The following is a 12,673-nucleotide window of genomic DNA, read 5'->3' as shown; positions in this document are numbered from 1 at the left end:
TAATTTGATTCAACGGTTATTCGCTAATTTTGGTTATTAAAAATATAATTAAATAGTATTATATATCTGCTAAACTACTAAATTATTAAACTACTATACTATACACATAGTATACTTATCCTACTAAAATACAACCATACCTTATCATATTATAAAAAAAATAGTGTTATATATCCGCTAAACTACTAAATTGTTAAACTACTCGATATAGTATCACTATCCTACTAAACTACGATCACATGTTATCTTATTTTTTTTATATAAATTTATTATTATTATTATATATTTACATAAATAAATTTAAAATTATAATATGACAAGATAAATAAAAAATTTAAATATTAACGGAAACCCGTGCATCGCACGGGATTTAAGCTAGTATCGATAAATTGGAACGAAAGGAGGGAGTATATATACATTATCAAGTTTAAGAATATAAAAAACCAGGATTTTAAATTTGAACAACCATTAACAAGTAAGGCAAAAAGTTCATACATGAAGACAAGTGCAGTGTTTTGCAACGGGTACAGAACAAAAAAAAAAGGTTAGAGCTCAATTATCCGTATGTTCCTCTGTCATTAAGGCCATGTTCCAGAATTTCAAAAGAAAAGAGAAGAAAGAAGGGCTATAGAATATAATAGAAAAGAAAAGAAATGGAATTTTCGTAAACTTCTCTCGTGTGTTCCATTATATATCAGAAAGAAAGAACATGTGATTAGAGCCGGCCAAACGAACGGTCCGTGCGGGCCGGGCCGAATTTTTAACGGGCCGGTTTACTTACAAGAGAACCCGTGAACGGCCCGTGTAATTAAACGGTCAGTGCCGTGCCGAGCCGGTTATTGAAAGTACTAACTCGTGTACGGCCCGCGAATCAGGCGAGTAAAACGGTTTTTCTGAACCGCGGTTCAATGGCGAATAAAAGGCGATTAAGCCTTTTGTTTAATTATGCAGCCGAGTCTGTACTTTGTATTTATATTACTTTTACTTTGTAACTTGCAAGTGACAGACAGGTGAGCAGCAGAGCAGATCACGCGCGTGGGGCGCAGACGCGGGCGGTTTGAACCGCGAGTTACAGCGGTTAGGCGGGCTTTTCATGTAATTAATTATTAATAAATGGTTGTACCTTGTACGCCCATTTCATATAATATGCATTTAAAATTTGTACTACATGTTCAATAGTGCTGATTTCTTTTGTGTAATTCCTTTGCTTTTGTACTTTTTAAATATTAAATTAGATTAGTTCCTCCTGAGGTACTTGATTATATAATATTTATTTTTATTAAAATAATTTTTAAAATTTAATAATATATCTATATAAATTAATGGTGGTACATCTTATATTTTTATAATACAACTACATAATTATATAGTGAATAATATTATTTATAATTTCACAAAATTATTTTAAATATCTTATTAGAAGTACTGCATATTTTATTGAAATAGGTTAAGTAAAAATTATAGAATAATATTGAAGAGAAATGGGAGATTGAGAAATCAAACGGAGATGGCTACTAATGGAATATAAAATATGATGAAAGAGAGAAAGAAAAATTGAAAGAGTTGTAATTATTAATTAATGGAATATAAAGTAGAAAGGAGCAGAAAGAATTAGGCGGGCCGAATAATCGCAGTTAGGCGGGCCGATTACTCGTTTTATAAATAATTATTCAGATGCGGTTTTGGCGAGCGGTTCCGGGCCGGTTACGGGCCGGTTCCGATTTCAGATTTTACAATTCGTGTTCGGCTCGTGTGGATACACGGTTGGTACCGAATATTGAACCGGCACGTGGCGAGGTGAGTCTGGCAAATTTTTTGCGAGCCGAGTTACGTTCGGGCCGAGCCAAACCGCTCGTTTGGCCGGCTCTACATGTGATGCAAATTTTCTTTTGTTTGTTCTATGGTTATTAAAGAAAAGAAAAGAAAATTTTTTAATTTACAATTTGTCTTTTTTATTTTTATTTGACAGGTTTTTTATCTTAAACACACGAATAAGATACATTTAAATTAAATTTGTAGTCGCCTTATTGACACATTTTTAAATTTCAAACACATGGATTCAAAGTATCCTGCCAAATTCTTTTTTATAAAAAACTTATATGCTATCTTGTGATTGCAATTAGACGCTAGTTTTGTACAAATAGGTGAAGACCATAGTGCATTGCAGGAGAATAAGTTGATGCAATATAAATTATTCAGCAGTGTTCTCAATGTAAATAATGCAATATTCTTATTTGCTACTGATAATGCAATATTTATACCTTTGAGAAAACAAACCAAATTTTATCTAAATTTTGGGACTCTGGGTCAGGTTATGCACTAAGATGTATAAAACCAAATACAAAATCATCATATTTTTTAAAAAATTAAGAAGCATCCTATACATCCATAAATAATAAATAAAAGCAAATTACTGAAAATAAGCAAGGCCATGATTCACAATTCCTACTTAAAATTTAAGAATCAAGACATTTCACACAATACTCAAGCACCATTATGCCCAAGTAACTCATCCAATATAGTCTTTCGAATTCGAGTTGGGCAACCAAAGAGGGCTTGTGCACTATCTTGATTTTTAATCAATAAAAGATATGCTTTGGAAATTATATTTGGTTCCAAGTTCATAAGCTCCAATTCATTATAAATCTCCTCCCTGCTATACACTCGTTGACGAGATCGTTCTATTATGATGTTATTGTTTTTTAGTATAGCATTTCCTTCTTTGATAGCATCTCCCACAGCCTCAAGTGAAGACATAATCTTTACGGTCATAAATTCGTCTTCCTCACGTTTTCTTTTCTTGTTTTTAGATGAATTTAAGTTCATATATACTTCTTCTAAAGATGGCATGGACGATATAAATACATCATCAACAATTAAGTTTTCCAATGTCACCTTGTTAGTAGATAAAAGACGATCAACATCCTCAAGTGTTTTCGGTTGGTCAGGAGTTGTCTTTGACCACTGTTTTTTCTTTTTTTTTGGCAGTTCGAGCAGCAGCCTATGTTGCTCTATCTTTAGCGAACAATTCCGCAAGATGGTTATAGTTATGGTTGTTTTCCATTTAATAGCATCAGGATTTGCCTAACATGTGTAAGAGACAGAACTTGTTAGTACAACTTTTTGATTGATAAATTACCTGGACAGACTTTATAAAAATAAAAACTCATCTATCTACTTAAAATATATAACTGATATAATATTCTACAAGTACAGAAACTTATACTAAAGACATCTCAAGGTAACAATAATAACCAGTACAATAATTAAAAACTCAACATAAAGAATTTCATAATATCACTTACCATTTTGACTACCTCACCAAATTATAAATTGAAGAAATGAGTTTAACAAAATATTAAGCCACACTGCCACAGTATGCCTCTATTTTAATAGCTGATATGAAACTGCAATTAAATTATCACATTCAAAAATTTGAGTCTCAAAAATAAAAAAATGGCGCAAGGAAACATATACTGCTATTAGGTTATCCCAAACTTCATTGTCTGCCTCGAATAATTTGGTTTCAGAATTCCAAGCAAATTCACTTAAACCTACTCCGCGGGACAGGTCATAATACTGTACAAAATGATCTTTGAGTGTCTTGAGGCGATTTTTTAAATGAGATTTACTGATATTCATGTTGAGCTTCTCTTCCAACTCGTTAACCATGCATATGTAAGCTGTAGAGGTAAATGTGCCGTCGATTCTATTTCTATGATATTGCTGTGTAAGCATTGGTTGAAGAAAAAACTCATCCATTTGAGGCGTCCACATTAGCATTTCTCTTTTCACATTTTCTCCGTCTATTAATTTCTTTGCCATTTCTAATACACAAACACAAGCTAAAGAAATATTATATAATAGTTGAATAATTCATCACAAGTAGTAGCAAATTCAAATCTTTTAACATCTATTAATCTCATATTAATGTTTTAATTTTTTTAAAAATACTTATGGATGATCCAACCGTAAGAATGTCAATATATATATATTATAGTGATATGATAAAATTGTTGAAAAAAATAAATGTATTTGGTTTCCTATTTTAACAGTCAACTAGTAGTTTGACCGAAGATATGGATAATTTCTTTTATTAATTTGGCCGGAAAACTTCAGTGAAGCTACTACGGTTCATGTTTGGCAGCTATATTAAAAAGTGGATATGGACATTTACACGTTTATGAAGCTCACTGGGATCCAGATTTTTTCCGATTTCCGGCGATTTTTTTTTTGAAATTTTCGTGCGTAAATTCAACTGTATTAGGTAGTGTTTAGCATCCTATTTTTGATCAAATACGGTTGAATTTAATAATCGGGGGGTCTTTTGAATTTTTTCATAAAATTTAATTATTTGGGCTGGGTATTCGAATTTTATCTGAAAAATTAAATTTGACTGGATGCGGTTGTATTTAGTCGGTCGTATTTATTACTAAATACAACCAGTTTACAAAATATGACTCGAGCGAATAAAACCGGTCCAAAAACCGGTCGTATTTAGCTAAATACAACCGAAAATGGTTGAATTTAATTGAATACAACCGATTATAAACATGTTGTATTTAGCCGTTTTTTGTAGTGATATCATAAAGTTGACTTAAATATATTAGGTTTGGTCACCGGAAGACAATTTGTTGTTGGAGCGCAGCATTTTGTTTATCGATGCTATAGCCACAGAGTTATTGTACAATAATCGGAAGAAAATAAAATAATATGTCCGCAAGGTTTGGCTCAGTTGGTTATGGTTAAAGAGGGGATAAGTATCCTCTTGATCACATGTCTGAATCCCTCGGGAGGAGAATTTATGATAATGCCTCATGATTCAAAGTTTGTCGCTTAAATACGATTTACCTTGGTTCACGTGATTTGTAGGCTATTGCGTGAGCCCGTGAGGTAACTGAGTGCGCATTCGAAGGGTAGCGGCTGCGGGTTCCTTACAATAAAAAAAAATAGAATAATATATATTATTCGACATGCCTAAAAATAATTTATACAACTAATCCAAGATTAAACAAAATTAAAATAAAAAGTATTTAAGACCAATTAAAACAAAATAGTATATACTTTTACTTAGGCTACAATTAAATTATATCATATATTCGAGTATAAACAAATTAAATTAAAAGTTCTAAAAAAATAGTTATACATGAACTCATATTGAAATTTTTAAGTATAGATTAGCTGACTCAATTTATATAGATTGTATTTGTGTTTCAAATTTAAACACATGAAATATTTAATTAAGCCATGACATATTTAATTGAGCCGAGTAATAAGTTTTAGAAATTATTTATTGGGTTAGTTAACTTATTTATTTTATAACTTAATTATTGTAAATAGTTATTATAATATATAAAAAATATGTTCGATTGTACTTATTCGTACATACTTAATCTTTTACAAATTTTATATAATATTAAAATAACAAAAAATATTTAATTAAAACACAAATCATGGTTTTTAATCAAATCAAATTATAACTTGAGATTAGTTTCTCAAAAACTTACTTAACAATTGATTTGGTTGATAAGTAAATATAACAAGAAACTTTTAAATAAGTTTTTCATCAAGCTCAATCAATAAATAAATAAATAAAATAAGTAATTCTTAAATAATTTTTTCATCAACCACAATCATAAAACAAATCAAGACTTATTAATTTACATGACCAAAAAGAAACTAAAAATAGAAGATGACGAAGATTGAAAAACACTTTTGAAACCAAAAAAAATAATTAAAACTAAAACAAAGCAATAACATACAAAAAGCAAGATTTTAAATCTACTGCCATAAACAAATTAGGAAAAAGATGTATACATATTATGTACAGTGTTTTCCCACGGATTTAAAAAAATAACTTGTCCGCATTCCTTACTTCTTACTCCCGAGTTTTACAAGGGAGGAAAAACAAGTGAAGGGTAAATAAATTAGTCTCACTTCCCTTCGTAATCTTGCTCCGAGTTTTTAAAATGAGGGAAAATAAGTGTTAATAAATGTAAATTTAACAATATTCTTTCCCTGCAAAACTTTCACTCCAAAAGGATGAAATATTTTACCTTCAAAATACTTCCTTTCTTCCCATTAAAAAACCTCGGGAGCAAACCATTAATTCTTTTTTATCCCCTCGTTTTTCTAGACTTTTCCAGGCCCATTGTAAAAGCCTATAATCCCCTTGCATATATAGCACGCACCCTCCAACCTGAATTATCTATCTGTTCCTCCGTCGTGTTGAATATTTTCTGCCTATACCAATTAGATCTGTGTAAACATGGTACTTACATCTAAGGATTTGTTAGCTTATGCCTCCGTTAAAAACTGTTCCCGCGATATTTGTTTGATGCCTGAGACCAGGACCGTCGAGCAAAAAGTTAGGGATCTGAGGAGTTTTATCTGCATTAAAGACTCTCCCTGCAAGGTCTTCTTTTAGCAATTTATGTTCTTTTTATATGTTTTTGATGATATATACATGTTTGTCCATATAATTCAATCTTTTTTAGTACTTTCAATATAACTGTCCACTTTTGAAAAAATTACGTATATTAAGAAATTTTAACATATAAAAAAAGTTATAATACTTATAATATTTATTGCATTGACTATAGAGAGTTAGCCTTGAAATTATAAACTAGTGATATAATAATTGTGTGTGGTGTAGAATTCATCTGAAAAATATAAACTAAATTTTATAATTTGAATAGTGACATTGAAAGGGTAAGTGGAGCTATTTTGAAACAAATTTTTTCTTCAAAAGTTGACAGTTATTTTGAAACGGAGGGAGTATCATGTTTGTCCATTTTATTCAATCTTTATTTCATCTATGCCTTACATGATTTGTTTAGGGTTTTGTTCACTGCTTTATTACTGTTGTTGTCATAGGCTCGTAGCCTTTTTATAAACTTATAATTATCCATATATGAGAGGATAGGATGAAGACTCCATCTTGGAGGTGCTATTTCTAAGTATAATACTTTTATCTTAGGTTTGATATTTGTTTCGATTGTATATATATAGGGGTGCTTTTTAAATCAATTTTTGTTTCATCATCTTTTTCCTGTAAGGTTTTGGGATGAATTTTTGGTTATGACATTATTGCGTATCTGTTTGATCAATGTAGATTGTTGAGATCAGAACTTTACCTGATCGCGCTAAACGTCAGTTTGTTGCCATCGACATATTCACTGGGACAATGTTTAAAGCTACTTTTCCTGTATCCGGCACTTGTCTTGTACGTTTATCAATTGTTTTTAGAAGTTCATTTGTATATTAGAGCTATATATTTGCTTTTTTGTCCTAAACAATATATATGTGTATTTTGTTACAGGTCCCTATTGTCACCCTAACTGAGTATCAACTTGTTGATATTTATGGGAAAGACTCCAATGTATATTCCCATCGATCACTTGTTTCATTCATTCTTGATTTTGTCCTTCTCTTTTTTGCTACTTTTATATAGTCTTGTACTAAATAATTAAATGTATTAGGTGATTTTGCTTGATGAAAAAGATAATATGAAGGAAGATCTAAAGCTTCCAACTGATCAGGATCTGCTTTCACAGGTTAGTCGATATGGTATCAATTAATTTGCTCATTAATTTTATGTTGTCTTTGTATGTTCATCATTTCATCCAAAAATGCAGCTTCTTCCTTTATCATGGGTGTGTTAAGTGTTAAACTATACATGGCTGTGTTAAGTGTTAAACTATACATGCTCTCGCATGTATACTGAGCCATCTTTGCGACTGTAGTTTTGATTCTAACATGAGATTTAAAACAGATCAAGTCTGGATTCGCAGAGGGGAAAGACGTATTTGTTTATGTCGCGTCTGCCATGGGAAAGGAGCAGATCGTTGCTTCAAAGATATTGAACCCAAAGTTATAACTTAAACAACTGTAGCCCCCCCCCCCCCGATATTTTGTGAAAGCTTTAACACTGGAATCATTGTGTTCACGAGCCATCCGAAATCCAGAGATACTAAATTTGTTGTCATATTTCTAAGCTTTTGCTTAATTTATTTTATTAAGGATATGACCTCTTTTATATTTGTGTGTAATTATAGTCGTGCAAGGACAATGGTTGTCGCATTTTCTTTTATAGTTTGAGAATGCAAGTGTATAAAGCATATCATAAAGTTGGTTCTAAATATATAGTTTAGGAGGCTTGTAAAAAAGCCAAGTCAGGTGAATCTATGATGACAACTAAACAAGGGAGCTCTACTTTTTGTTCTTGATGCTCAGTGCAATAGTTTTAAATGGTTAAAGTTGGCTTAAATATACTAGGTTTGGTCACCGGCAGACAGTTTGATGTTGGAGATCAAATAAAGTTTTTACAGCGCTCCAAATGCAGCATCATGACTTTAGGCCTTGGAAAAAATAAACACAATGAAATGGAGATATTTAAAGCAACACGAAATATATATTCTATATAAACAAGGCATGAATTGTAGAGTTTTAGGAATATTCAGACAAACTTTTGTTTATATGTTAGCACAGAGTAGCATCTCGATAACAAGTCGAGTCTAAAGATTTTTCTCTTCAAATAAAGTTTTGGGTTTCTCGCACATTCAATATTCCCGTGTGAAGTTTATTAGTCCCCATATGAAATATTTTGGTCAGCATTCTGTTTCCAGTTTCTAATGACCTCCCCCATCTCCTTATAGTTCTTTCCCTTGAACTTCTTTGACAATGTTCCACATGTCAGATCCATCAGTGACTTGATTCTGAGGTAGTATGCTGCCTGAAATCAAAAAAGATAAACATAAATAATAGTCTGTTACTAACACCTGGTTACACACATGGAGAATCCAAAAAACATTCATAGTATATCTGAGCTAGATCGATATGGTATCTTGCACTAGCCATTGTCGATCAAAAACGTGACTAGCCCTCCCAGTAATACATCAAGGCAAATACATAACTAAATATTATGGATCCTTTGTTTGAGCACCAAGTTTTAGATGTGACAATCTCACTTGTAACTGTGACTGAAAAAAATAAGAAAGTGATCAAAAATGCTCAGGAAGTAAACTACTCAAACATATGCATGTAAAAGCATCTTCCTTTTAGGGGTTAAATATCAAAATGGTCACTCAACTGAAAGTCATATATCAGTTTAATCATTAAACTTAACGGGGTATCATTTGGATCACTAAAGTAATAATAAATATCAAACAGATACCTCAAAATATGTGCTCGAGAATTAAAATTTATTTTATGGAGTTCTAAACATTTTTTTTAAATCTTATTACAACCAAATGAAAAGTTATGAATTCATAGTATTTTAGATGATTTTTTGAGATTTTTAAAAATTTATCTACTAATTATTTTTATTTAAATAAAGCAAATGACTATAAAATTAAAAATAAATAGTAGATAAATTTTAAAAAATCTTATTATATTATAGAAAATACTAGAATTCATACATTTTCATTTGGTTGTAATAGGATTGAAGAAAAATATATAGAACTCTATAAAATAAATTTTAATTCTCGAGCACATATTTTGAGTTATTTATATGATATTTATTATGACTTTAGTGATTCAAATGATACCCCGTTAACTTTGATGATTAAACTGATATATGACGTTCAGTTGAGTGACCACTTTAATATTTAACCCCTTTTTTAGTTTCTATACTTCATCCCTGTTTGTATCGTTCACCTTAATCTATCATTACGTATATTTAAAACCTCATCCCGGTTTGTATGGTTCACCTTAATCTATCATTAAGTATCTTTAAAACTACCAGTATGCTCTTTTACATTCAAAACCTTATTAAGAACTCGGGACATTCCCTTGTATAAACTATAAGTCCAGTGTATATACTTAGCCAACCTTAACCAGTTTGCTCGTGAATCCAATACTACGTACCCAACAGACAACAACATTTGGTATTGTCTTGTTATTGTGGTTAATAGCAACACTGGTATGATCTAATCAGTTCAGCTGCACCATAGCTGCAACTGATCATATAAATATATATATATGCAAATTTAAAAAAAAACACAGAGACGATTATTCTAGAAAAGACCTAGTCACTAAAACTTTGGCATAGTACAAACGCCACAAGAGAGAGAGAGGGAGGGAGAGAGAGAGAGATTGAGAGAGAGATTGAGAGAGAGAGAGAGCAAACTTCATTGAGAGCAAAGAAAGTGGTCTGATCAACATTCACAAAGTCAGCATCAAAAGCGTTGAGAGTATTGACAACAGCCTCGTCGGCAAGACTAGAATAGGCTACATTATGACGATTGCAGTATTCGATAACCTTTTTCAAGGTCTCGCCATCAATCTTATCGAGCACAATATGGGCATTGTCATTGTCATCGCTCTTTTGTCTTAATTGTAGCTCTTTCGCGACCAACAGAGACCGAAGAACAGCCCTCTTCTCTACCTCAAAAACCAGCTTATCACAACTTTGGAGGAGTACATGAGTTAGCGCCATGGTCCTTCAATCAATCAATCACAGTTAAAATATTACTATCACAATCAATATCAGTTTAACACAGCTTAAAGTGACTATGATTATGTATATATAATGAGAGAGAAAGTAAATATAAATTCACACACGTTTTTCTTTTCTTTTTTCCTTCACCCTTCACCAATCATCATCAAATTATTATTTTGTGCCTGGACTCTGGAGGTAATTATCAAATTATTATTATCATATATAGTAATCTTTTTGTTGTATTTTTAAGTAAGGAAAGTGAATTAATTAACTAGGTACCTAACACTCCCTCCCTCAGTCCCACTTATTCTGTAATCAGATTTTCCTTATTCGGTTTATTCCGGCTGTCTAGACATGGTGCGGGATCTGCGGGGTTATGAAACCGTCAAAACGTGTCCCCCCAATGATGGCTTCATGCCTGAGACCAAGACCGTCGTGCAAAAAGTTAGGGCTTTGAGGAGTTTTATCTGCGTCAAAAACCATCCTTGCAAGGTCTTCCTCAACTCAATCTCTTTATTCATATCTGACTGCCTTTATACATGTTTGTCCATATAATTCAGTTTTTTTACCCATATCTGCCTTTTAATTTGATTTGTTTAGGGTTTTAGTCGTCACTGCTGTATTACTGTTCTTGTCACCGCCTTTTCATAAACTCTTTAGGGTTTATTTTTGTTCGGATTATAGTGTTTTTTAAATCAATTGGTGTTCATCATCTTTTTCCGGTAAGGTTTGGGGATGATTTTTGGTTATGATATGTTTATGTACTTGTTTGGTCAATGTAGATTGTTCAAATCATAACTCCAATTGATCTCGCTACACGTCGGTATGATCGCGTTAAACTATCGACATTTTCACCGGGAAAGTGTTTAAAGCTACTTTTCACCTATCCCGCACTTGTGTTGTGTGTAACTAACTAACTAATAACTAGTCATTTGGTTTTCAAGTTCAATTTATAGCGCTATTTGCTCTTGAGTAAAATTTTATGGAGACCATCTTTTTGTTGGAAACTTGGAGACCGCTTATATTCTGCAAGTAAAATCTTGCATTAAAACATTGCAAAACGTATTATTCTGAGAATCATGTTCGGCAAAGATCATTATTTTATTTAAAATCTTGAATATCATATATGTACTGCACGTATAACATTACAAAATATTTTATTTTACGAAACATGTTTAGTTTGCAAAATATTTGTTTAGTTTGCAGAACATATACATTTTACTTATTAAACTTAAAGAATCTTCAACAATTTTAATGAATTAGTGATATTCGTAGAACATATTCACAAAATAATATATTTTACAGTACTGTTTTGATTGCAGAATATAGGTAGTCTATGAGTTCTCCGATAAAATAGTGATCTCCGTAGAACTTTACTCATTCGCTCGTTTATCCTAAAAAATGCATGTGTTTTTTACAGGTTCCTATTGTCACCCTTACAGACTATCAGGTCGTTGGTATATCTGTTGATATATCTGAGGAAGACTCACACGTAATTTCTGGCCGCTGGTTTCATTTTTAATTTTGTCACTTTCTTTTTGCTTTGTTATATGTAGAATTGTAACAATTAACCAAATGTTTTAGGTGACCTTGCTTGATGGCAAAGGAAACATAAAGGATGATCTGAAACTTCCAACCGATCAGAATCTGCTTTCACAGGTTAGTCGATATGGCATTTAATCCGCGGGTCTGTTGTCTTCGCATGTTCATCATTTCTTCTATCATGGGTGTGTTTAGTGTTAATACTATGCATGCTCTCACATGTATATTGGGCCATTTTGCCATACTAATCTTGATTCTAACATGAGATAAAAACAGATCAAGTTTGGATTCGCCGAGGGGAAAGATGTATCTGTTACTGTCGCATCTGCCTTGGGAAAGGAGAAGATCATTGCTTCAAAGATACTGAAACCGAAGTAACTTAAACTAGTGCAATGGTGCATTTCTTCCCTGACATTTTTGTGAAAGCTTTAACACCGGAATCATTATGTTCACGAGTCACCGACTTTTAAAATTCATTTAAATATTAAAATGGCGTTTTTAACAATGTTGTTAACCTTTATAAACAGACAAATATTTATTGGTTACTTAGAACATTAATTCACTTGATTTCAGAATGGAACCGAGTGTATCTGGGAACAACTGCAAGCCAATTCTTACATAATCTAAGATATTGTAACATCTCTTGTCATACTTGCCAATTCATACCTATGATAACTAATGACATTATGA

General features: G+C 31.9%; 2 protein-coding genes and 1 long non-coding RNA gene across 3 annotated transcripts; 2 read left to right on the top strand and 1 right to left on the bottom strand.

Annotated features, from left to right (window-relative positions):
• Nucleotides 1-6,048: 6,048 nt before the first annotated feature.
• LOC141668922 (eukaryotic translation initiation factor 5A-4-like) lies at nucleotides 6,049-8,194 on the top strand. Its single transcript, XM_074475986.1, has 5 exons — nucleotides 6,049-6,415; nucleotides 7,115-7,225; nucleotides 7,322-7,381; nucleotides 7,482-7,556; nucleotides 7,775-8,194. The coding sequence occupies exons 1-5, from the start codon at nucleotides 6,269-6,271 to the stop codon at nucleotides 7,877-7,879; spliced, it is 498 nt and encodes a 165-aa protein (XP_074332087.1). The 5' UTR covers nucleotides 6,049-6,268; the 3' UTR covers nucleotides 7,880-8,194.
• A 390-nt stretch (nucleotides 8,195-8,584) lies between these two features.
• LOC141664475 (SKP1-like protein 1A) lies at nucleotides 8,585-10,438 on the bottom strand. Its single transcript, XM_074470427.1, has 2 exons — nucleotides 10,130-10,438; nucleotides 8,585-8,734 (listed from the first exon to the last, which is right to left on the bottom strand). The coding sequence occupies exons 1-2, from the start codon at nucleotides 10,436-10,438 to the stop codon at nucleotides 8,585-8,587; spliced, it is 459 nt and encodes a 152-aa protein (XP_074326528.1).
• Nucleotides 10,439-11,869: 1,431 nt separating this feature from the next.
• LOC141666469 (uncharacterized) lies at nucleotides 11,870-12,549 on the top strand. The gene is made up of 3 exons (XR_012552210.1): nucleotides 11,870-11,933; nucleotides 12,026-12,100; nucleotides 12,260-12,549. It is a non-coding gene; the product is annotated as an uncharacterized LOC141666469 (long non-coding RNA).
• Nucleotides 12,550-12,673: the final 124 nt, after the last annotated feature.

The sequence above is a fragment of the Apium graveolens genome, chromosome 6, assembly GCF_009905375.1.
Source record: "Apium graveolens cultivar Ventura chromosome 6, ASM990537v1, whole genome shotgun sequence".
Classification (NCBI taxonomy): Eukaryota; Viridiplantae; Streptophyta; class Magnoliopsida; order Apiales; family Apiaceae; genus Apium; species Apium graveolens.
Note: the sequence above shows the minus strand (reverse complement) of the source record. Positions and strands in the feature narration are given on the sequence as shown.